Consider the following 22,340-nt stretch of genomic DNA (forward strand, 5'->3'; position numbering starts at 1 on the left):
GGCTTTTATACAGCTTCCAAGGTCTCTGAATAAGACACTAAAACAGCCTGGGCCAGGCTGAATAAAAGTTGGAAGAGGGGCTCTCAACCTTGGATTGACCCTGGTGTAAACAAAGCCCTAACTGTACTCAGGAAGCAGTGGATCTTACCCCCTGACCTCTAACCCTTGATCTCTGTGTCTGAGAGGGCAGACTGAGATTTAATGCCTGACTGAATCAGCTGGTCTATTGTGAATCTGTCCTCAATGGCCCTACTCATTAATAACCCTTTAACCCCAACAGGCCCCTTAATCCTATATGTCTAAGAATCCAGACAGAGATTTGCTACCTCACTGATTCAGCCAGCCGCTCCCACTCCTCTCTCCACTACACTACAGTCTGATTTTAGAGTTGTCCCCAATTACACAACTCCCCTGACCTCGAACCTCTGTGTCTGAGAGACCAGGCTGGTAGCTGTGTCTCTCCTCTCTCTCCTTCCTCTCCTTTCTGCCTCACTGACAGACTGGCAGGTGTGAGTCATTCAGGTTGGGGAACAGGTTTCACAGAGAGCGAGGGAGAGAGAGTGGGGGTAGAGCGAGAGAGGGGGAGAGAGACAGAGAGAGAGAGAGAGAGAGAGAGAGAGGGGGGGTAGAGAGAGGAGGAGAGAGAGAGAGATAGAGGGGGTAGAGAGAGAGAGTGGGGTTAGAGAGAAAGAGGGGGTAGAGAGAGAGTGGGGTAGAGAGAGAGTGGGGTTAGAGAGAAAGAGGGGGAGTAGAGAGAGAGTGGGTAGAGACAGGGGGGTAGAGAGAGGGGGCAGAGGCAGAGAGAGGTGGGTAGAGAGAGAGGGTAGAGAGAGAGGGGATAGAGAGAAAGGGGGGAGTAGAGAGAGAAGGGGGAGAGAGAGAGAGAGGGGGTAGAGAGAGAGGGAGAGAGAGATGAGGTGAGAGAGGTGAAGAGAGACAGAGAGAGTACAACGTAAAACACCAAATAATGCATGCAGAGCAAAATTAGGCTGATACCCACTAATTATCAAAATCCAGAAAAGAGCAGATAAATTATAGAACCACCTAAATGGAAGCGATTCCCAAACCTTACATAACAAAACCATCATCTGCAGAGAGATGAACCTAGAGAAGAGTCCCCTAAGCAAGCTGGTCCTGGGGCTCTGTTCACAAACAGACCCCACAGAGACCCAGGTCAGCAACACAATTAGACCCAACCAAATCATGAGAAAGCAAAAAGATAATTACTTGTCACATTGGAAAAAAATTACCAAAAAACTGAGCAAACTGGAATACTGGCCCAAAACAGAGAGTACACAGTGGCAGAATATCTGACCACTGTGACTGACCCAAAATTAAGGAAAGCTTTGACTATATACAGACTCAGACCTGTCTCTCAAGAGAAGACAGGCTATGTGCACACTGCCCACAAAATTAGGTGAAACTGAGCTGCACTTTCTAACCTCCTGCCAAAGGTATGACCATATTAGAGACACATATTTCCTTCAGATTACACAGACACACAACGAATTCAAAAACAAACCCAATTTTGATAAACTCCCATATCTATTGTGTGAAATACGACAGTGTACAATCACAGCAGGATCTGTGACCTGTTGCCACAAGAAAAGGGCAACCAGTGAAGAACAAACACCATTGTAAATACAACCCATATTTATGTTTTTTTCTTTTCCCTTTTGTAGAGAGGAGAGTGTGTCTCTGTATGAGAGCGACAATGGAAGAAAGAAAGAAAGAAAGAAAGAAAGAAAGAAAGAAAGAAAGAAAGAAAGAAAGAAAGAAAGAAAGAAAGAAAGAAAGAAAGAAAGAAAGAAAGAAAGAAAGAAAGGGAACAGGTGAAAAAAGAGAAAGATATGGAGGGAGGAGTCTGACCGCCTCAGTCAAGCGAATGCCTTTCTTTCAAGGGCGGAGTGTGTGTGCTCACGGGCGGTATGTGTGTGTGCGTGTGTTTGTAAATCTCTGCAGACAGTGGCACCCTGTGTTAATCCTGACAGAACAAAGCAAGCGGCTCCCCATGATGGTAAGGATAGCAGCCCCACTGGAACAAAAGGTTGTCTGTAGGTGGCTGTATATCTACTCCACTGCACAATGAGACTTACATCTGTCAAGATTCTAGACACACACACGCTTTTGCTGCTGCTGTTGGTCTCGGCCAGGTAGTATGATAAACACCTACTGTGTTTTAGTTGATGTGATGTTCCAGGCCTTATGGGAATATGACGGAAGAAAATCTTAATCCTTAATTGTCTATTAGCTATGTTGTCTATGACATTAGCTAACATTACCTAATAGCTAATAACAATGTAGGCTGTGTATAGCGGTTTGCGGTTATGTTATGAAGGTTTGGCTTGGAAAGGTTTTTTCGCCTGGTCACATACAGCTGATGAGTTGTGCACTGAAGTCCACAAGCGAATGTAAAAGGTGAGAGGAGGAGAGCACGCAGATGAGAGAAGGAATTATACAACAATCACAGGATGTCATGCTGTTTGTATGTGGCTGCTATGTTGCTATGCTATGAACTGTGTTCGCATGTGATCAGGGGTGTATTCATTCTGCCGAGTCTGTTGAAAAACGCTTCTTAAACGGATGCAAACGTAATGAAACGAGGATAAACATAGCTGATTACACCCTAGATCAGCTTGATGCAGGCAAGATTGTGCAAGGCTGTTTTGAATGTGGCACTAACTGTCACCTTGATTACACATGTTTCTCTCGACCTGTGCACCTACATTGTAAACTTTCATTCATAGGCTAGGTTGTAGCAACCTCATGATGGGTATAGGTAAAATGTGAGTATCATGTAGTAGCCTAAACATTGAACTGGGTGAATGGAATATAAATGACAGTCATCCAATATGCTGTAATATAAATAAGGCCATGCTCATAAAGAAAATAGTCATTCTCCCTCATCCTAAACTTCACCGACCGCCACTGGTCCGAACTGGTTTGGCCTACTAACTAATATGATCCCACTATGGAAAGGGGAGACTATCAATGAACACAATCATGTTCTCCGTTTGCAATGACTCCCCCCCAACTGTCACAAGACTTGTCTGAAGGTAATCGCAGTACCGATTAAAATGAATGGAAGAATGGAATAGCCTTCCCTTGGAGATCAAGCAAATAAAAAGTAAAATGTTTTTCATTTGGACAAGGTTGTCTAAGTAAGGGAAACCACTCCACTGACCCTTGTGCCCCTACTGCTGGTCAGGTGTATTGATCTGAAGGATCGGTATGATGTGTAATTAATAGATTGTTTTAATATGAAATGAATGGTAGTTGATTTTTAAGGTTAGGGAGAAGTGCAGTGAATTGTGCCACTTTTTAGGATGTCAATATAAATTAATGTATTTATGGTTGTTTTTCATTTTGTCTTGTCTTTTAATCATTATGTGTTATTGTTTTAACCATCGAGGACCACTTTGGAAATAAGTGTTTTAATTAATACTTTCAAGTGATATCCTCTTTGTCCACATTGTGCATTTTGTTGTATATGTCTGCTGCCCAAAATCAATTCAATTCAATTCAATGGAGGTAATTTTGTGCCAACAAAAAAGTAGTTAAATATGTATAAAAAATTTAAAAAATGTTTCCTGAGCTTTCTTATATCTCCTAGACATAGGGCAGACACTTCAAAACCTTCTTCCGTATGATAGATTTTTTTACAGTCTGTTTTTCCATTTATGAATGTGTTATTCAATGCATTTCTGTGGGCTATAGAAGTATTGCCCAAATTCAATATTTTATCAAATAACTACAAAAGTGTTATATCTACAGGTATAGCCGTGGGAAGTAGGCGTGCTGAAAAATCATTATATATATTTTTTTTATGTTTTATTTTTTATATTTTATGACAAAAGTAGTGCACTGGGCCTGTAATAGTGCTGTATTAGCAGACCGATATAAATACATAAATACTGAACCTCCCTTTGACTTTTAGAGATGTTAAAAGCAGGTTGGTTCTACAGTAGGTTATGAGTGTGTCTGCAGGGGGATCTCACCTATTTTGCTGGAAATCGTGCAAAAAAAGCATTGCAGAATAGTTCCTAAAGATGTGTCTGATACTGTAGATGTGTGTATTATTGTTTCCTATACTGCTAGACCATGATGCATCACCTGGCGATGTCGTCATGTCATGAATAAATGATGGGGGTGGTTTGTGTGTTTCTGCGTGTGTGTGCGTGTGTGTGCCTGCGTCCGTGTGTAACAGAGGTACCAACTGAGCACCCACACACTCACACGCACACTCATGCTCATCCGTCTCTGGGCTAATACAGGGGATTAGTTTCTACAAACAGTGGTGACACATGGTTGAACTCACAGATGTCCTGCCACATCCATCATGGCCACAGAGCTGTACAGGCCTAACTACACAGTCAACCAGTCAGCCAGTCAATCAACCAGTTAGTTATCCAGTCAGTCAGCCAGTCATCCACTCAGCCAGCCAGTCATCCAGCCAGCCAGTCAGTCAGCCAGTCAGCAAGCCAGAGAGACAGTTAGCCAGTCATAGTCATTCAGCCAGTCAGTCAGCCAGGCAGTCATCCAGGCAGTCAGCCAGGCAGTCAGCCAGTCAGCCAGCCAGTCACTCAGCCAGACAGTCAGCCCTGCCTTACATAGGAAATGCTTACTGTAGGGACCCCACTAGGACAGCATAGAGCTGGCAGTGCCAGGGTAATCTATACCACAGCAGTGCTACTGCAAGGACACACTGGGCTTTCCCCAGCATAATCAGATCTAGACAATTATATACGTAAAATACTGAGGAAAAGTGAGATATTTATTGATTGATTTTATTGGACAATTTAAAAACACAGTACAACCACAATGCAGATAATGGCTTCTAATTGGGTCAGAATATATCTCAGACCTCACAATCCATTGTTTTAATTCACTTTGCTAAATCCTGTTGCTTTTTCATGTCATTTATCACCAAACAGTCAAAAAGGTCAGAGACTAAAGTGGTGACAGTGTGTGTACCAGCCTGCCTGTGTGTGTGCCTATACGTGTACATGCTGTGAAATAGATGCACCCTGTCAGAGGAGGAGAGTTACGTCAGAAGACTAGAATGTTGTTAGGTCCCAGACAGGTGGAATGTGACAGCTTAATGAAAGGAGTGGGGTGTTGACTGCGGGCCTAAATACCTCCTTTCTCCCCTCAATGGATGCTGTTATTTATGTCACTGTGTCACAGTCTGAACACACTGAACTGCTGATTACCATGACCTCTGCCTTTCAACCAAAGACAAAGACAAGGAAATGTCAGCTGCTTTAAAGAACCTTTTATCAGAGATGATGCAGGCAAAGTAGAATGACAGCCACCCTCTCCCGCTTACCCTTCCCCCACCCTGTGTGTGTGTGTGTGTGTGTGTGTGCATGTTTGTGTTGTGTTTGCTTGCGTGTGTGCGTGTGTGTGTGTGTTTGTTTGTTTGTATGTGTTTGTGTTTGTGTTTGCATGTATAATATGTGCAAAGAAACAAAGGGAAGAGGAAGTCTTGGAGAGGAAACTTGAGAAGCGTCACAATCTCACATTGCTACGTCGGCTTGACATCTCACCTCTTAGGTGTTGTAGACGGGGTCCGGAGGTACAACACATTTCCTGCAATTCTACACAGTTTAACATCTATTAAGCCTCTCGAGTGGTATTTTAAGGGGTATATGGAATGGTATTTTGAAAACACAGTTTAAGTGGAAGGTCCATCCCCAACCCGCTAAAAAAGTATAAGTAATTTAGTTTTTAGGGAAAACAGATTTGCAACTTCCTGCATTTCAACACATTTTGCCATGGTGCAGAGAGAAACAATTTCAGTTTTATAATGCTATTTTGTCATAAGTCATTTTGTCATATGTCTTATAATTTTTTTGCAGTTTTAAAGCTAAATTCCTGCTACTCTACACGTTTTGCCCTGAGGCTGAGAGAAAATGTTTCAGTTTTAAAGTAACTGTCCATTGAAAGTCTCACTTCATAAAGTTTATATTCTGTGGACTCACACCCAAATTATTTTGTTGATTCATCCTAAACTCGTATTTGTGGCCAAAGCATACATTGGAGATGTTTTATTATTTCTAAAACACCTCAAACTTGTATCTCAAATAGACCATTTAAAAAAATGCTTGCTATTTCCTCATACAGGATGATGTCATCCTCCTGAGGAGGATGAGCTGGCCAATCAGCATGAATATTTTTAATGACCAATATATGCCCACAACATTCTGTTGTTGGGGTACACCCACACCAAAAAATTGCCTTTTAACATACTTCATTACAATTTCAATCATAATGGAATTAATTAAGACCATATTTCATAGAACTCTGGAAACACTGGGCAGTTACTTTAAAGGTCGACTTATAGAGAGAGAGTGAAAAATAGAGAGTGATGTCTTGAGAGCCAGATGAGGGGTAGAGAGAGAGGGATGAGGGGTAGAGAGAGAGGGATGAGGGGTAGAGAGAGAGAGATGAGGGGTAGAGAGAGAGAGATGAGGGGTAGAGAGAGAGAAATGAGGAGTAGAGAGAGAGACCAGGGGTACAGAGAGAGAGAGAGATGAGGGGTAGAGAGAGAGATGAGGGTTAGAGAGAGAGATGAGGGTTAGGGAGAGAGGAAACGGAACACTTTCTTACGGCAAAGGTCTCGACGGCGACAGTATGACACACATTTCCCCTCTTGTATTGCATCGTCCTTGGAGACGGCCTGCTGGGGGTTGGGGGGATATTCCATTTCCCCCAACAACGGAGGCCGTGGCTGGCAGGTTGTAAAGTCACTGGGATGGAATGAGTGTGTAGTGGAGACTGAACTAGTGATAATGCTCTGAGAGAGTAAACAGCTAGCCTGCTGAATGTATCTCTCTGTCTGTTCATCCCAGCCAGGAGAGGAATGCCCCAGACTGTGTTCCCAGCAGCAGGCACCATGTTCACCCCCAGTGGCTTCAGCCCCCACCTGGCCTCCACCTGCTCTGAGGCTGACCCTGAGGAGGAGGAAGGCCCCGAGGAGGCCAGAGGACCTGGGGCTTGCGCGGCCGACGGACCCCCCATTACCTCCGCCTCTCTGGACACTCTCATCCAGCACCTGGTGCCCACCGCAGACTACTACCCAGAGGTAAACACTACCCTGGTTGTAGTGGCCCCAGCCTCAGAAGTAGAAATAGTAGTAGGAATATAATGTTAATGATAATGGAAATACTGGATTTGTTTTACCCATTGTTTCCCTCCACAGAAAGCCTATGTGTTTAACCCATTGTTTCCCTCCACAGAAAGCCTATGTGTTTACTTTCCTGCTGAGTGCTCGTCTGTTCATCTCTCCCCCTGAGCTGCTGGTCAGACTCTGTGACACCTGCATCAAACAACAGCAGTTGGACCAGAGTCCACTGGACACGGTCAGCACGGCTTACACACACACACACACACACACACACACACACACACACAAACTTTCCATCCCAGTGACTCTGACTGTGTCTCCTCACAGGCTAAAGTGAGGAAGTTTGGTCCCAAGATCCTGCAGCTGCTGACTGAGTGGACAGAGACGTTCCCCACAGACTTCAGAGAGGAGAAGATGGTGGGCCTTTTCAAAGATATCATCCACAGGATAGCACCCTGTGATGAGGTGAGAGGGAGGGAGGGAGGGAGGGAGGGAGGGACAGTCGGGTGAAGGGGTGATGCACTCTGAATGTACAAAACAGTGCAATGTTATGCATTCCTGTTCTACTGCATTACAGGAGAGAGCGGGATAGGGAGAAAGAGAAGAGTAGAGAAAGAACGAGAGAGGAGGGAGAGAGAAGAGAGGGAGAAAGAGCGAGAGAGGAGGGAGAGGAGGGAGAGAGCGAGCGAGAGGACGGAGAGAAGAGAGAGAGAGAGAGAGAGAGAGAGAGGAGGGCGAGAGAAGATAAAGATAGAAAGGAAGAAAGATAGAGAGAGAAGAGAGAGAGGGAGAAGAGGAAGGAGAGAGAGAGTAAGGGAGAGAGAGAGGGAGAGAGAGGAAGGAGAAAGAGAGAGAGAGCAAAGGAGAGGGAGAGGAGGGCGAGAGAAGATAGAGAGGAGGGAGAGAGGGAGAGAGTGAGGGAGAGAGAGATGGGTCACAACTCCTGCAGTTCTGTCGCACGCTGGGTCTGGTCATAGTCAATGGTAGGCTTCGAGGGGACTCCTATGGTAGGTACACCTACAGCTCATCCCTTGACAGTAGTACTGTAGATTACTTTATCACTGACCTCAACCCAGAGTCTCTCAGGGCGTTCACAGTCAGCCCACTAACACCCCTATAAGGAAATAAACAACAATGACAAATGGTTTGATGAAGAATGCAAAAACCTAACAAATAAAATGATTAACCTATCCAACCAAAAAGATACAGACCCAGAAAACCTGGATCTACACCTTCACTATGACAAATCACTAACACTATACACTAAAAATACTTGAATCAGTTATAGAACCCATTGTGAGGTCTGGGGTCCACTCACCAACCAAAAATTCACAAAATGGGACAAACACCAAATTGAGACTCTGCATGCAGAATTCTGCAAAAAATATCCTCCGTGTACATCGTAAAACACCAAATAATGCATGCAGAGCAGAATTAGGTTGATACCCGCTAATTACCAAATCCAGAATAGAGCCGTTAAATTCTACAACCACCTAAAAGGAAGTGATTCCCAAACAAGCCATGAACAAGCCATCACCTACAGAGAGATGAACCTGGAGAAGAGTCCCCTAAGCAAGCTGGTCCTGGGGCTCTGTTCACAAACAGACCCCACAGAGCCCCAGGACAGTAACACAATTAGACCCAACCAAATCAAGAGAAAACAAAAAGGTAATTACTTGACAAGAATTAACAAAAAAACAGAGCAAACTAGAATGCTATTTGGCCCTAAACAGAGAGTACGCAGTCACAGAATACCTGACCACAAAATTAAGGAAATCTTTGACTATGTACAGACTCAGTGAGCATAGCCTTGCTATTGAGAAAGGTTGCCGAAGGCAGACCTGGCACTCAAGAGAAGACAGGCTATGTGCACACTGCCCACAAAATGAGGTGGAAACTGAGCTGCACTTCCTAACCTCCTGCCAAATGTATGACCATATTAGAGACACGTATTTCCCACAGATCACAAAGAATTTGAAAACAAATCCAATTATGATAAACTCCCATATCTATTGTGTGAAATACCACAGTGTGCAATCACAGCAGCAAGATGTGTGACTTGTTGCCACAAGAAAAGGGCAACCAGTGAAGAACAAACACCATTGTAAAATAACCTATATTTCTGTTTATTTATTTTCCCTTTTGTACTTTAACTATTTGTTACAACACTGTATATAGCCATAATAAGACAATTTAAATGTCTTTATTGTTATGGAACTTGTGTTAATGTAATATGTACTGTTTACTTTTCATAGTTTATTTCACTTTTGTTTATCTATTTCACTTGCTTTGGCAATGTTAACAATTGTTTCCCATTCCAATAAAGCCCTTAAATTGAAATTGAGAGGGAGAGAGAGAAAGAGAATAGAAAGAGCGACGAGGGGAGGGGTTCTTGCATTGGCTCTGCAGCCTCAAGGAAAGAGAGAGAGAGAAAGAAATGGATGATGATGAAGCATGAGGGGGGCATGGGGATGAGGGGGAGGTAGAGAGGGATGGAAGATGGAGAGCAGGAAGCGGAGGAAGAGCAGGGAGGGGAAGTGGAGTCGGATGAAAGGGGGTGGATGCGAAGAAGGAAGAAGAGGGATGGAGAGAGAGCAAGAGGAGGGTGATGGTGATGAATTTGCAGCTATTTGTGGTTGCAGAGCAGGGCCCAGGCAGTGTTCTGGCTTCAGGTCATTTATGACACGCTACGGGTGATTTACTGAGACTCGACCTGCCGGCCCCAACCACCAGCCTTACAGCCACACAGCTCAGCGTGGAAGGGACACACACACACACACACACACACACACACACACACACACACACACACACACCACACACACACTGGGGGGAACACAACACACACTCACACACACAGATGAAAAGGGACACATGCTCGCACGTGCACGATGGTGTGAAAGAGGGGTGTAAACTGTGAAGGAGAGGGATGTCGTCTGGAGAGATGATGAGGGTGATGATTATGATGATGATTGTGATGATGATGAGGATGAGAATGCTGATGATATTGGGGGTGATGATTGTGATGGTGATGATGATGATGATTGCGATGATGATGGTGATAATGATGATTATTTATTTATTTTATTTCACCTTTATTTAACCAGGTAGGCTAGTTGAGAACAAGTTCTCATTTACAACTGCGACCTGGCCAAGATAAAGCAAAGCAGTGCAACAAAAACAACAACACAGAGTTACACATAAACAAACGTACAGTCAATAACACACAAAAAAAGAAAAATAGAAAAATCTATGTACAGTGTGTGCAAATGTAGAAGAGTAGGGAGGTAGGCAATAAATAGGCATTAGAGGTGAAAATAATTACAATTTAGCATTAATACTGGAGTGATATATATGCAGATGATGATGTGCATGTAGAGATACTGGGGTGCAAAAGAGCAAGAGGATAGATAACAATATGGGGATGAGGTAGTTGGGTGTGCTATTTACAGATTGGCTGTGTACAGGTACAGTGATCGGTAAGCTGCTCAGACAGCTGATGCTTAAAGCTAGTGAGGGAGATATAAGACTCCAGCTTCAGAGGTTTTTGCAATTCATTCCAGTCATTGACAGCGGAGAATTGGAAGGAAAGGCGGCCAAAGGAAGTGTTGGCTTTGGGGATGACCAGTGCAATATACCTGCTGGAGCGTGTCCTACGGGTGGGTGTTGCTATGGTGACCAGTGAGCTGAGATAAGGCGGGGCTTTACCTAGCAAAGACTTATAGATGACCAGGAGCCAGTGGATTTGGCGACAGATATGTAGTGAGGGCCAGCCAACGAGATACAAGTCGCAGTGGTGGGTAGTATATGGGGCTTTGGTGATAAAACGGATGGCACTGTGAAAGACTACATCCATTTTGCTGAGTAGAGTGTTGGGGGCTATTTTGTAAATTACATCACCGAAGTCAATTGATCGGTAGGATAGTCAGTTTTACGAGGGTATGTTTGGCAGCATGAGTGAAGGATGCTTTGTTGCGAAATTGGAAGCCGATTCTAGATGTAATTTTGGATTGGAGATGCTTAATATGAGTCTGGAAGGAGAGTTTACAGTCTAACCAGACACGTAGGTATTTGTAGTTGTCCACATATTCTAGGTCAGAACCGTCCAGAGTAGTGATGCTAGTCGGGCGGGAGGGTGAGGGCAGCAATCGGTTGAAGAGCATGCACTTAGTTTTACTAGCATTTAAAAGCAGTTGGAGGCCACGGAAGGGGAGTTGTATGGCATTGAAGCTCGTTTGGTTGTTTGTTAGCACAGTGTCCATAGAAGGGCCAGCTGTATACAGAATGGTGTCGTCTGCTTAGAGGTGGATCAGAGAATCCCCAGTAGCAAGAGCGACATCATTGATATATACAGAGAAAAGAGTCAGCCCGAAAATTGAACCCTGTGGCACCCCCATAGAGACTGCCAGAGGTCCTGACAACAGGCCCTCCGATTTGACACACTGAACTCTATCTGAGAAGTAGTTGGTGAACCAGGCGAGGCAGTCATTTCAGAAGCCAAGGCTATTGAGTCTGCCGATAAGAATGTGGTGATTGACAGAGTCGAAAGCCTTGGCCAGGTCGATGAAGACTGCTGCACAGCACTGTCTTTTATTGATGGTGGTTATGATATCGTTTAGGACCTTGAGCGTGGCTGAGGTGCACCCATGACCAGCTCTGAAACCCAATTGCATAGTGGAGAAGGTACGGTGGGATTCCAAATGGTCGGTGATCTGTTTATTAACTTGGCTTTTGAACATTTTAGAAAGGCAGGGCAGGATGGATATAGGTCAATAACTGTTTAGGTCTAGAGTGTCTCCCCCTTTGAAGAGGTGGATGATCGCGGCAACTTTCCAATCTTTAGGGATCTCAGATGATACGAAAGAGGTTGAATAGGCTAGTAATAGGGGTTGCAACAATTTCTGCTGATAATTTTAGAAAGAGAGGGTCCAGATTGTCTAGCCCAGCTGATTTGTAGGATCCAGACTTTGCAGTTCTTTCAGAAAATCAGCTTTCTGGATTTGGGTGAAGGAGAAGCAGGGGGGGGGTTTGGGCAAGTTGCTGCAGGGGGTGCTGAGATGTTGGCCAGGGTGGGGGTAGCCAGGTGGAAAGCATGACCAGCCGTGGAAAAATGCTTATTGAAATTATTGTAGATTTATCGGTGGTGACAGTGTTTCCTATCCTCAGTGCAGTGGGCAGCTGGGAGGAGGTGCTCTTATTCTCCATGGTCTTTACAGTGTCCCAAAACCTTTTGGAATTAGTGCTACAGGAAGCAAATTTCTGTTTGAACTGACTAACTGACTGAGTATATTGGTTCCTGACTTCCCTGAAAAGTTGCATATCGCGGGGGCTATTCGATGCTAATGCAGAATGCCACAGGATGTTTTTGTGCTGGTCAAGGGCAGTCAAGTCTGGGGTTAACCAAGGGCTATATCTGTTCTTAGTTCTACATTTTTTGAATGAGGCATACTTATATAAGATGGAGAGGAAAGTGCTTTTGAAGAGCAACCAGGCATCCTCTACTGTCGGGATGAGGTCAATATCCTTCCAGGATACCCGGGTAAGGTCGATTAGAAAGGCCTGCTCGCTGAAGTGTTTTAGGAAGCGTTTGACAGTGGTCGTTATGATGATTGTGATGGTGATGATGATGATGATAAGGAGGGTGAGAATGATGATGATGGTGTTGATCATGATTATTATTAGTTGTCTAATCATTCTAAAATCTATATGTCCTTTCCAGGCGTATTGGAAGACACTGAACCAGGTTTTGCAGACGCTGAACCAGAAGCTGGCAGCCATCGCCCAGGGAGAGGAGAGCATTGTCAAAGTGAATGCCTCCTCAGTCTCCTCAATCTCAGACAAGCTGGTGGGCTTCAAGACCAAGCCTCCACCTATCCAGAAGGATATACTGTCTATCTGCAACGACCCATACACACTGGCACAGCAACTCACCCATGTGGAACTGGTAAGAAGAGTGGTAGGAAGGATGTGAAGAAGGAATTAAAGGAGAGAGAGGAGAGATGAAAGAGAATGAGATAAGGGTGTGATCGAAGGGAGAGATGATGAGAAGAGGAGAGAGGCGGAGGGAAGAGGAAGACTAACAGACAAAGACAGAGAAAGACGATGAGAGATAAATTACAATAGGAGAGAGAGGAAGCAGAGGGGAGAAAGGAATAGACACAGAAATGAAGTGGAGATTAAGCTAGATGTAGAATCAAGACAGAGAGAGAAAGAGATGCAGCATGTAAATCTTCCAAACAACCCAGGGGATATTTAGTTCTAACATTTGCTTGATTACCAGCTGTATTAGCTTTGAATGGTCCTAGGTTAGCTCTAGCCTACAGCTAAGTAACAGGCTTTGAATGGTCCTCTGTTAGCTCTAGCCTACAGCTAAGTAAATAGCTTTGAATGGTCCTATGTTAGCTCTAGTCTACAGCTGAGTAACGGACTTTGAATGGTCCTCTGTTTGCTCTAGCCTTCAGCTGAGTAACAGACTTTGAATGGTCCTCTGTTAGCTCTAGCCTACAGCTAAGTAACAGGCTTTGAAAGGTCCTCTGTTAGCTCTAGCCTACAGCTGAGTAACAGACTTTGAAAGGTCCTCTGTTAGCTCTAGCCTACAGCTAAGTAACAGGCTTTGAAAGGTCCTCTGTTAGCTCTAGCCTACAGCTGAGTAACAGACTTTGAAAGGTCCTCTGTTAGCTCTAGCCTACAGCTAAGTAACAGGCTTTGAAAGGTCCTCTGTTAGCTCTAGCCTACAGCTGAGTAATAGGCTTTGAAAGGTCCTCTGTTAGCTCTAGCCTACAGCTAAGTAAATAGCTTTGATTGGTCCTATGTTAGCTCTAGTCTACAGCTGAGTAACGGACTTTGAATGGTCCTCTGTTTGCTCTAGCCTTCAGCTGAGTAACAGACTTTGAATGGTCCTCTGTTAGCTCTAGCCTACAGCTAAGTAACAGGCTTTGAAAGGTCCTCTGTTAGCTCTAGCCTACAGCTGAGTAACAGACTTTGAAAGGTCCTCTGTTAGCTCTAGCCTACAGCTAAGTAACAGGCTTTGAAAGGTCCTCTGTTAGCTCTAGCCTACAGCTGAGTAATAGGCTTTGAAAGGTCCTCTGTTAGCTCTAGCCTACAGCTGAGTAATAGGCTTTGAAAGGTCCTCTGTTAGCTCTAGCCTACAGCTAAGTAACAGGCTTTGAATGGTCCTCTGTTAGCTCTAGCCTACAGCTTAGTAAAAAGCTTTGAATGGTCCTATGTTAGCTATAGTCTACAGCTGAGTAACAGACTTTGAATGGTCCTATGCTAGCTCTAGTCTACAGCTGAGTAACAGCCTTTGAATGGTCCTCTGTTTGCTCTAGCCTACAGCTGAGTAATAGGCTTTGAAAGGTCCTCTGTTAGCTCTAGCCTACAGCTGAGTAACAGGCTTTGAAAGGTCCTCTGTTTGCTCTAGCCTACAGTTGAGTAACAGACTTTGAAAGGTCCTCTGTTAGCTCTAGCCTACAGCTGAGTAACAGACTTTGAAAGGTCCTCTGTTAGCTCTAGCCTACAGCTGAGTAACAGACTTTGAAAGGTGCTCTACAGACACAGAAACAGACAGGGCTGAGTAACAAAGGAGCTCCTACTCTCACTGATGGTAGTGCTGTGTGTGTGTGTGTGTGTGTGTGTGTGTGTGTGTGTGTGTGTGTGTGTGTGTGTGTGTGTGTGTGTGTGTGTGTGTGTGTGTGTGTGTGTGTGTGTGTGTGTGTGTGTGTGTGTGTGTGTGTGTGTGTGTGTGTAAGGGCCATCCTCCGTAGGCATGAGTAAGCATGTATTCTGGTCATCATCTCAAAGTCAGTGGTTTGCCTGGTGCCTTTAAGGGAATAGATCCACAGTTGATATATGTGACCTGACAGTTTTACACACACACACACACACACACATACACACACACACACACACACACAGCTTACTGTGGGCTCCCGCTAAATGTTGGGACAGATTTGTGAAACACAGACACCACTCATCTCTTGGCTACATTCCTATCAGAGTTTGGGTCAATCTGTGGGTGAAGATGTACTGTAGCTGAGGGTGATTCTCTTTGTTGATATGACAACAGTGACATAGCATGTGTGTTTTCTTATGTTTGTGTATTTTTGATTTGCGTTGCTTAGCCTGTGCATACCAGGGGTCAGCTGTTGCGTCAATGGAATGTGAGATTTCTCAATGATTCATGACTTCCTGTATTGGTTGGCTTCTATTACTGAGATGAATCTAGTTAATATGCACGGCCATGTTGCTCAACTCTGCTCTCTCTGTTTCAGGAACATCTCAGTCATATCGGTCCTGAGGAGTTTGTCCAAGCCTTTGTTCAGAAAGACCCGCTAGATAGCACTCAGGTATAGTATAATATACTGCATATCAAAACTTTTTCACTGGGAATAACATTATAGTACACCGTTGTGTAAATCATTTGTTTACTTTTTGAAAAGAGAAGGAAAGTGTGTGAGAGAGAGAGAGAGGAGAGAGAGAGAGAGAGAGAGAGAGAGAGAGAGAGAGAGAGAGAGGCCCTCTCTGGTCCTGATTTGCAGTATTCTGTGTTTGTGTCCCAGCAGCCGTGTTTCAGTGAGCAGAAGAAGAAGACCACTAACCTGGAGGCTTACGTCAGGTGGTTCAACAGGCTGTGCTACCTGGTAGCTACTGAGATCTGTATGGTAAATTATTTCACGTTATTCTCTTCGTTCTGGTCCCATATTGCTCATTTGGTAGAGCATGGTGTTTGTGATGTAAGCGTTGTGGGTTTGATTCCCATGGCCACCCATACATTAAGCATGTATGCATGCATGACTATAAGTCCCTTTGGATAAAAACGTCTGCTAAATGGCATGTATTATGATATATTATATTATGCCAGTCTTCCCTCACTGAGGTTGATGATTCATTCATGGTTCTTTAGTGTCACCTGCTGGCCATGTGACATTACTACACTCCTATACCCATTGTGAGGCATTGATACTTTCTTCCCAGACCAGGGCCTGTATCCACAAAGCATCTCAGAGTAGGAGTGATGATCTAGGATCAGGTCCCAACCTCTCCATATAATCTTATTCATTATGATCTAAAAGGCACTTCATCTTCAAATAATATTTTTGCAGGAATCTCCTTGCGAATGATTTTGCCGAAGATTGTATCTCCGCCGGCCTGGGCAACCTGGGACAAATACTGTATTATTTTGCATGTCATTTACATCTATTATATCCTACTAGCAGCCTGTGTCTATCTCCTCTCAGCCTGCTAAGAAGAAACAGAGAGCCCAGGTGATTGAGTTCTTCATCGACGTGGCCAGAGAGTGCTTCAACATTGGCAATTTCAACTCCCTCATGGCCATCATCTGTGAGTACATCATACATGACCCAAATACTGATATTTAGCAAAATACCGATATTTGACTTGTGTCTGCTCCTCTAGCTGGTATGAATATGAGTCCTGTGTCTCGGTTGAAGAAGACGTGGGGTAAAGCCAAGACTGCCAAGTTCTTCATCCTGGAGGTAAGACTAGCCAACCAGCACAGCCTTAGATACCTTGTTAGAATTTGTATTATTTCATTGTTGTTATTATTATAAAACAGTAGTTGTTAAAGTTCATTGTTCATTGGTTTGGGATGAATTGTTAAACTCATCCCAAACCATCTCAAGGTGTGTTTTGGGTCACTGTCCTGTTGAAAAACAAATGATAGTCCCACTAAGCGCAAAACAGATGGGATGGCGTATCGCTGCAGAATACTGTGGTAGCCATGCTGGTTAAGTGTGCCTTGAATTCTAAATACCAGCAAAGTAACCCCACACCATCACACCTCCTCCTCCATGCTTCACAGTGGGAACCACACATGCAGAGATCATCCGTTCACCTACTCTGCATCACATAAAGACATGGCGGTTGGAACCAAAAATATCAAATTTGGACTCATCAGACCAAAGGACAGATTTCCACCAGTCTAATGTCCGTTGCTCATGTTTCTTGGCCCAAGCAAGTCTCTTCTTATTATTGGTGTCCTTTAGTAGTGGTTTCTTTGCAGAAATTCAACCATGAAGGCCTGATTCACTCAGTCTTCTCTGAACAGTTGATGTTGAGATGTGTCTGTTACTTGAACTCTGTGAAGCATTTATTTGGGCTGCAACTTCTGAGGTGCAGTTAACTCTAATGAACGTATCCTCTGCAGCAGAGGTAAATCTGGGTCTTCCATTCCTGTGGCGGTCCTCATGAGAGAGTCCCTGTATATAGCTTCATTATTGTTCTTTTATTGTCTTTTTTTACTTTAATTTATTTAGTAAATATTTTCTTCACTCTACTTTCTTAAAACTGCATTGTTGGTTAAGGGCTTGTAAGTAAGCATTTCATGGTAAGGTTGTACCTGTTGTATTCGGCGCATGTGACAAATACATTTTTATTTCATTTGACTAATATACTATTTTATTTTACCATACAGCATCAGATGGATCCTACTGGAAACTTCTACAACTACAGAACAGCACTTAGGGGAGCCGTCCACAGGTCCCAGACTGCTAATAGCATCAGGGAGAAGGTACAGGCCACCATTCACTTTGTAACTATCCTTACCTGACCCCTACTCGTGCACTGAAACCAAGGACAAACATCATTAACTCTGTCTCTCTCTTTTTCTTAGATTGTGATTCCCTTCTTCAGCCTACTGATCAAAGACATCTACTTCCTGAATGAGGGATGTGCCAACCGCTTGCCCAATGGCCATGTACATTTTGCGGTAAGGCTGAAAAGTTCATACTGATACATACAAATGTGGATTGTACTCTCTCAATTCAATTCAAATGGCTTTATTGGCATGGTAAATATGTTTACATTGCCAAAGCAATCTCTCGCTCTCTCTCTTACTCTCTCTCTGCTTTTTTTATTTTGTTTTCAGAAATTTGTGGAATTGGCTCGCCAGGTGGGAGAGTTTATGACGTGGAAACAGATAGAGTGTCCGTTTGAGACAGACAGGAGCATCCTCCACTACCTCCACACTGCTCCCATCTTCAGTGAGGACGGTAAGACACGGTCTCACCTAACATGAGTCTTGAAGTAAAAACATTTAATCACACATTACAGTTAAACATTATAGTCACATATCATATTTCTTTCTTTATTTCATCCCTAGGCCTCTACCTGGCATCCTATGAGAGTGAGAGCCCAGAGAACCAGGTGGAGAAGGACAGATGGAAAGCACTCAGGTATGACAGATATCAGTGATGTAACCTAATGAGTCAGTGATGTAACCTAATGAGTCAGTGATGTAATCTAATGAGTCAGTGATGTAATCTAATGAGTCAGTGATGTAGCCTAATGTGTCAGTGATGTAATCTAATGAGTCAGTGATGTAATCTAATGAGTCAGTGATGTAATCTAATGAGTCAGTAGCCTAATGAGTCGGTGATGTAACCTAATGAGTCAGTGATGTAGCCTAATGTGTCAGTGATGTAATCTAATGAGTCAGTAGCCTAATGAGTCGGTGATGTAACCTAATGAGTCAGTGATGTAACCTAATGAGTCAGTGATGTAACCTAATGAGTCAGTGATGTAACCTAATGAGTCAGTGATGTAACCTAATGAGTCAGTGATGTAGCCTAATGAGTCAGTGATGTAGCCTAATGAGTCAGTGGTGTAGCCTAATGAGTCAGTGGTGTAGCCTAATGAGTCAGTGGTGTAGCCTAATGAGTCAGTGATGTAACCTAATGAGTCAGTGATGTAACCTAATGAGTCAGTGATGTAGCCTAATGAGTCAGTGATGTAGCCTAATGAGTCAGTGATGTAGCCTAATGAGTCAGTGATGTAGCCTAATGAGTCAGTGATGTAACCTAATGAGTCAGTGATGTAACCTAATGAGTCAGTGATGTAGCCTAATGAGTCAGTGATGTAACCTAATGAGTAAGTGATGTAACCTAATGAGTCAGTGATGTAACCTAATGAGTCAGTGATGTAGCCTAATGAGTCAGTGATGTAGCCTAATGAGTCAGTGATGTAACCTAATGAGTGACATAGTCTTAGCTTGTTAAAACCACCTGTATTTTCCCTCCTATCTTTCTCCAGGTCTAATATTCTGGTGAAGACAAAAGAGCTAAAAGAGCACCATGGCAGCTAACCCTCAGGCCAGCCCAGCGAGGGAGGGAGGGAGGGAGTGTACTCATTGCACTAAAACAAACTGTGAAGGAGCCTAGCTGGTACCCGAGGTGTTTTTCTACACATGAAGAATAGAAGTGATGAAACAATAATGATGAACAGGATTCATCAACATCTTGACCAGTAAAAACACAATGAAAGAACAAAGGTCAACAAGCAGTGAAAAGTGAAGCTACTGTATGGACACTAACTGGGGGAGTATAATGTCATTACCTTTGGTTTGACTTTTGTACATGGGGTACATAAGGGATAGATCAATCCCGCAATCTTGGTGTTTATTTACTCTTTATCATCTTTCTTTCTCTCCCTCTCTCTTTCTTTCTCTCCCTCTTCCTTTCTTTCTCTCTCATCTTTCTTTCTCTCCAAAGCCTTGTGTACGTTTTCTATTGTACTGTTAGAATCCTGTAAAAGTAAGAGTAACTATGATGTGAAGGGCGCTGGCTTGCCCACTTAGCTGCCGGACTGTGTTTGGTCCTCTACTACTGAAGACTACTACTAAAAGACTACTACTAAAGACTACTATTGACGACTTCTACTAAAGACTACTATTGATGACTTCTACTAAAGACTACTACTAAAGACTAGTATTGATGACTTCTACTAAAGACTACTACTAAAGACTAGTATTGATGACTTCTACTAAAGACTACTATTGATGACTTCTACTAAAGACTACTATTGATGACTTCTACTAAAGACTACTACTAAAGACTAGTATTGATGACTTCTACTAAAGACTACTATTGATGACTTCTACTAAAGACTACTATTGATGACTTCTACTAAAGACTACTACTAAAGACTAGTATTGATGACTTCTACTAAAGACTACTATTGATGACTTCTACTAAAGACTACTATTGATGACTTCTACTAAAGACTACTACTAAAGACTAGTATTGATGACTTCTACTAAAGACTACTATTGACGACTTCTACTAAAGACTACTATTGATGACTTCTACTAAAGACTACTACTAAAGACTAGTATTGATGACTTCTACTAAAGACTACTATTGACGACTTCTACTAAAGACTACTATTGATGACTTCTACTAAAGACTACTTCTAAAGACTAGTATTGATGACTTCTACTAAAGACTACTTCTAAAGACTAGTATTGATGACTTCTACTAAAGACTACTTCTAAAAGACTACTATTGATGACTTGTACTAAAGACTACTACTAAAGACTACTATTGATGACTTCTACTAAAGACTACTTCTAAAAGACTACTATTGATGACGACTACTACTAATGACTACTACTGAGTACCAGGAACCACTGGAGAGACATCCTGCATTATATCATTCCACATACATAAATACATTGACTGTGTGTGTGTGTGTGTGTGTGTGTGTGTGTGTGTGTGTGTGTGTGTGTGTGTGTGTGTGTGTGTGTGTGTGTGTGTGGTCTCAGTTGAGGGTCTTATTCTTATCAAAATGTAAATCTCTCATCCTCAGTGGAGAGACTGTTGTTGAAACCATGAAACCAGGGTATTTTCATCTCCATGTCTGAATCTAGTCTACCTGTACATTGTAGGTGTGGAGGGCTGGGGATATCAGCGTTGTCTACTCCTATGCGAAAATGTATTGTGCCATGAAAACGACAGCAAAACAATCAATCATGTCAAGGGCCAGGCCTGTGTATAGATTGTGTACAAAGAACTACTTTTCCCATGTATCCCCTGACATCTTTCTACTCTCCAGGAAGAGTCTCTCTCTGACTGATGTTCAGTTGTCTGATATTTATGGTTTTGTTATTATTTTCTTTTATTCCTCTATTGAAAATGAAGTCTGCTAAATGTCATGCTAAAGACAGTGTTTTGAAGGGGCATTATATGTAGGGTTCCACCACTGAAATATTGGAGGTGTTTTAGGCCATTGGAATATGAGCTAAATGATCAAATGGATACTTTCACCAATAACATCTGCCATTGTCTTTCTATTGTTGGAGAGGGAAAGTTATGCCAGTTTGTCACTACTAGTTGTTACGATTATCCAGGTTATTTTAACTTGAAACTTGCTGTTGTTTATGCCTTTGTTGTCCTGTGGGATAGTCACATGTGATCCCTGGGGGTTATCATAAAGGAGGGATATGGTGGGAGAGGGATGTGCGTTATTCCATGTTTTTAAGAGACAGTTTGATTCAATTTTATATGATTGATGTTCAAGTGATGCACTCGTAGCCCTGTCCTTCTTTTAACAACAAGCTGGTTCTCTCGCTCTCTCTCTCTCTCTTCTCTGTAACACAGAGAAGACAGTTACCTACACCCATGCCATGCCACACTGTCTTGTAGGATCAGGAGGCATCCAAGGTAACAGTTTTCAGTGCAGTGTTTTCAGTGAAGAGTGTTTGCGTGTGTGACACACTGAAGCAGGCAGATCATTGATACTTTTTTGTTTACTGGCCAGTTTACAGGATTCTGGCCCCATCGATAGCAAATTGAAAAGAGGCTGACTTAAATAAATGGCTTTTAATAAAATGCATCCTTGCACGGTGTGCTGATTTCATAGTAGCAGGCCCATAAGTCCGTAGCCTACATTGTAGTCTCATGAAAATCTTTTTATGCACCCAGATCTAGGGGAGGCATGTTCTGATGGGAAACATTTTAGCCCATGGAGTGGAAATAGTGTTAATGTCTTCATACCTCCTATGTGCAGAATAAGGAAGTTGACAATACCAACTAGAGGCAACGAGGTTATTAAGAACACAGTCAAAATTAAAGATGTTCTACTCAGGGGGAAGTGGTAAAGGTATTGGGTTCATTTTGTTTCCATGTGTGAAAACTACATGTATATTATCATCTTCTGGCTAAATGACAAACACCACAACATCTAGCAGTGTTTATCTATGCTCTTCTCTCATCCTCTCCATCATTGGTTGTTTGCACTGTTGCTATGGAGTGGAAGTAGTTTTCAGCTCTTCACACCTCCTATGTGCAGAATAAGGACGTTGACCATACCAAGAGACAATACGTGTGAATACAGTCTAACAGTGCTGCCAATAGCCACAGGGCACTGAGGATAGCCACAGATACACTATATATACAAACATATGTGGACATGCCTT

General features: G+C 43.1%; 1 protein-coding gene across 4 annotated transcripts in view; it reads left to right on the forward strand.

Moving 5' to 3' along the window:
* Positions 1–21,755, forward strand: part of LOC106611945 (ras-GEF domain-containing family member 1C) — a 35,630-nt gene extending 13,875 nt beyond the window's left edge. For 2 of the 4 annotated variants that reach the window (XM_014212642.3, XM_014212644.3), the window contains exons 2-14: positions 6,855–7,087; positions 7,242–7,364; positions 7,457–7,594; positions 12,849–13,073; positions 15,400–15,474; positions 15,688–15,789; positions 16,366–16,468; positions 16,544–16,623; positions 17,562–17,657; positions 17,760–17,855; positions 18,015–18,138; positions 18,249–18,321; positions 19,178–21,755. In XM_014212642.3, coding sequence (XP_014068117.1) covers positions 6,866–7,087; positions 7,242–7,364; positions 7,457–7,594; positions 12,849–13,073; positions 15,400–15,474; positions 15,688–15,789; positions 16,366–16,468; positions 16,544–16,623; positions 17,562–17,657; positions 17,760–17,855; positions 18,015–18,138; positions 18,249–18,321; positions 19,178–19,229 — 1,509 coding nt within the window. In that variant the 5' untranslated portion in view covers positions 6,855–6,865 and the 3' untranslated portion in view covers positions 19,230–21,755. Of the gene's footprint in view, positions 1–902; positions 2,018–6,854; positions 7,088–7,241; positions 7,365–7,456; positions 7,595–12,848; positions 13,074–15,399; positions 15,475–15,687; positions 15,790–16,365; positions 16,469–16,543; positions 16,624–17,561; positions 17,658–17,759; positions 17,856–18,014; positions 18,139–18,248; positions 18,322–19,177 lie in introns of those variants that run through there. The other 2 variants (XM_014212643.3, XM_014212646.3) reach the window with 2 other exon arrangements.
* The last annotated feature ends 585 nt before the right edge of the window (positions 21,756–22,340 follow it).

This window comes from Salmo salar, chromosome 09 (genome assembly GCF_965601325.2).
Source record: "Salmo salar chromosome 09, fSalSal1, whole genome shotgun sequence".
NCBI lineage: Eukaryota > Metazoa > Chordata > Actinopteri > Salmoniformes > Salmonidae > Salmo > Salmo salar.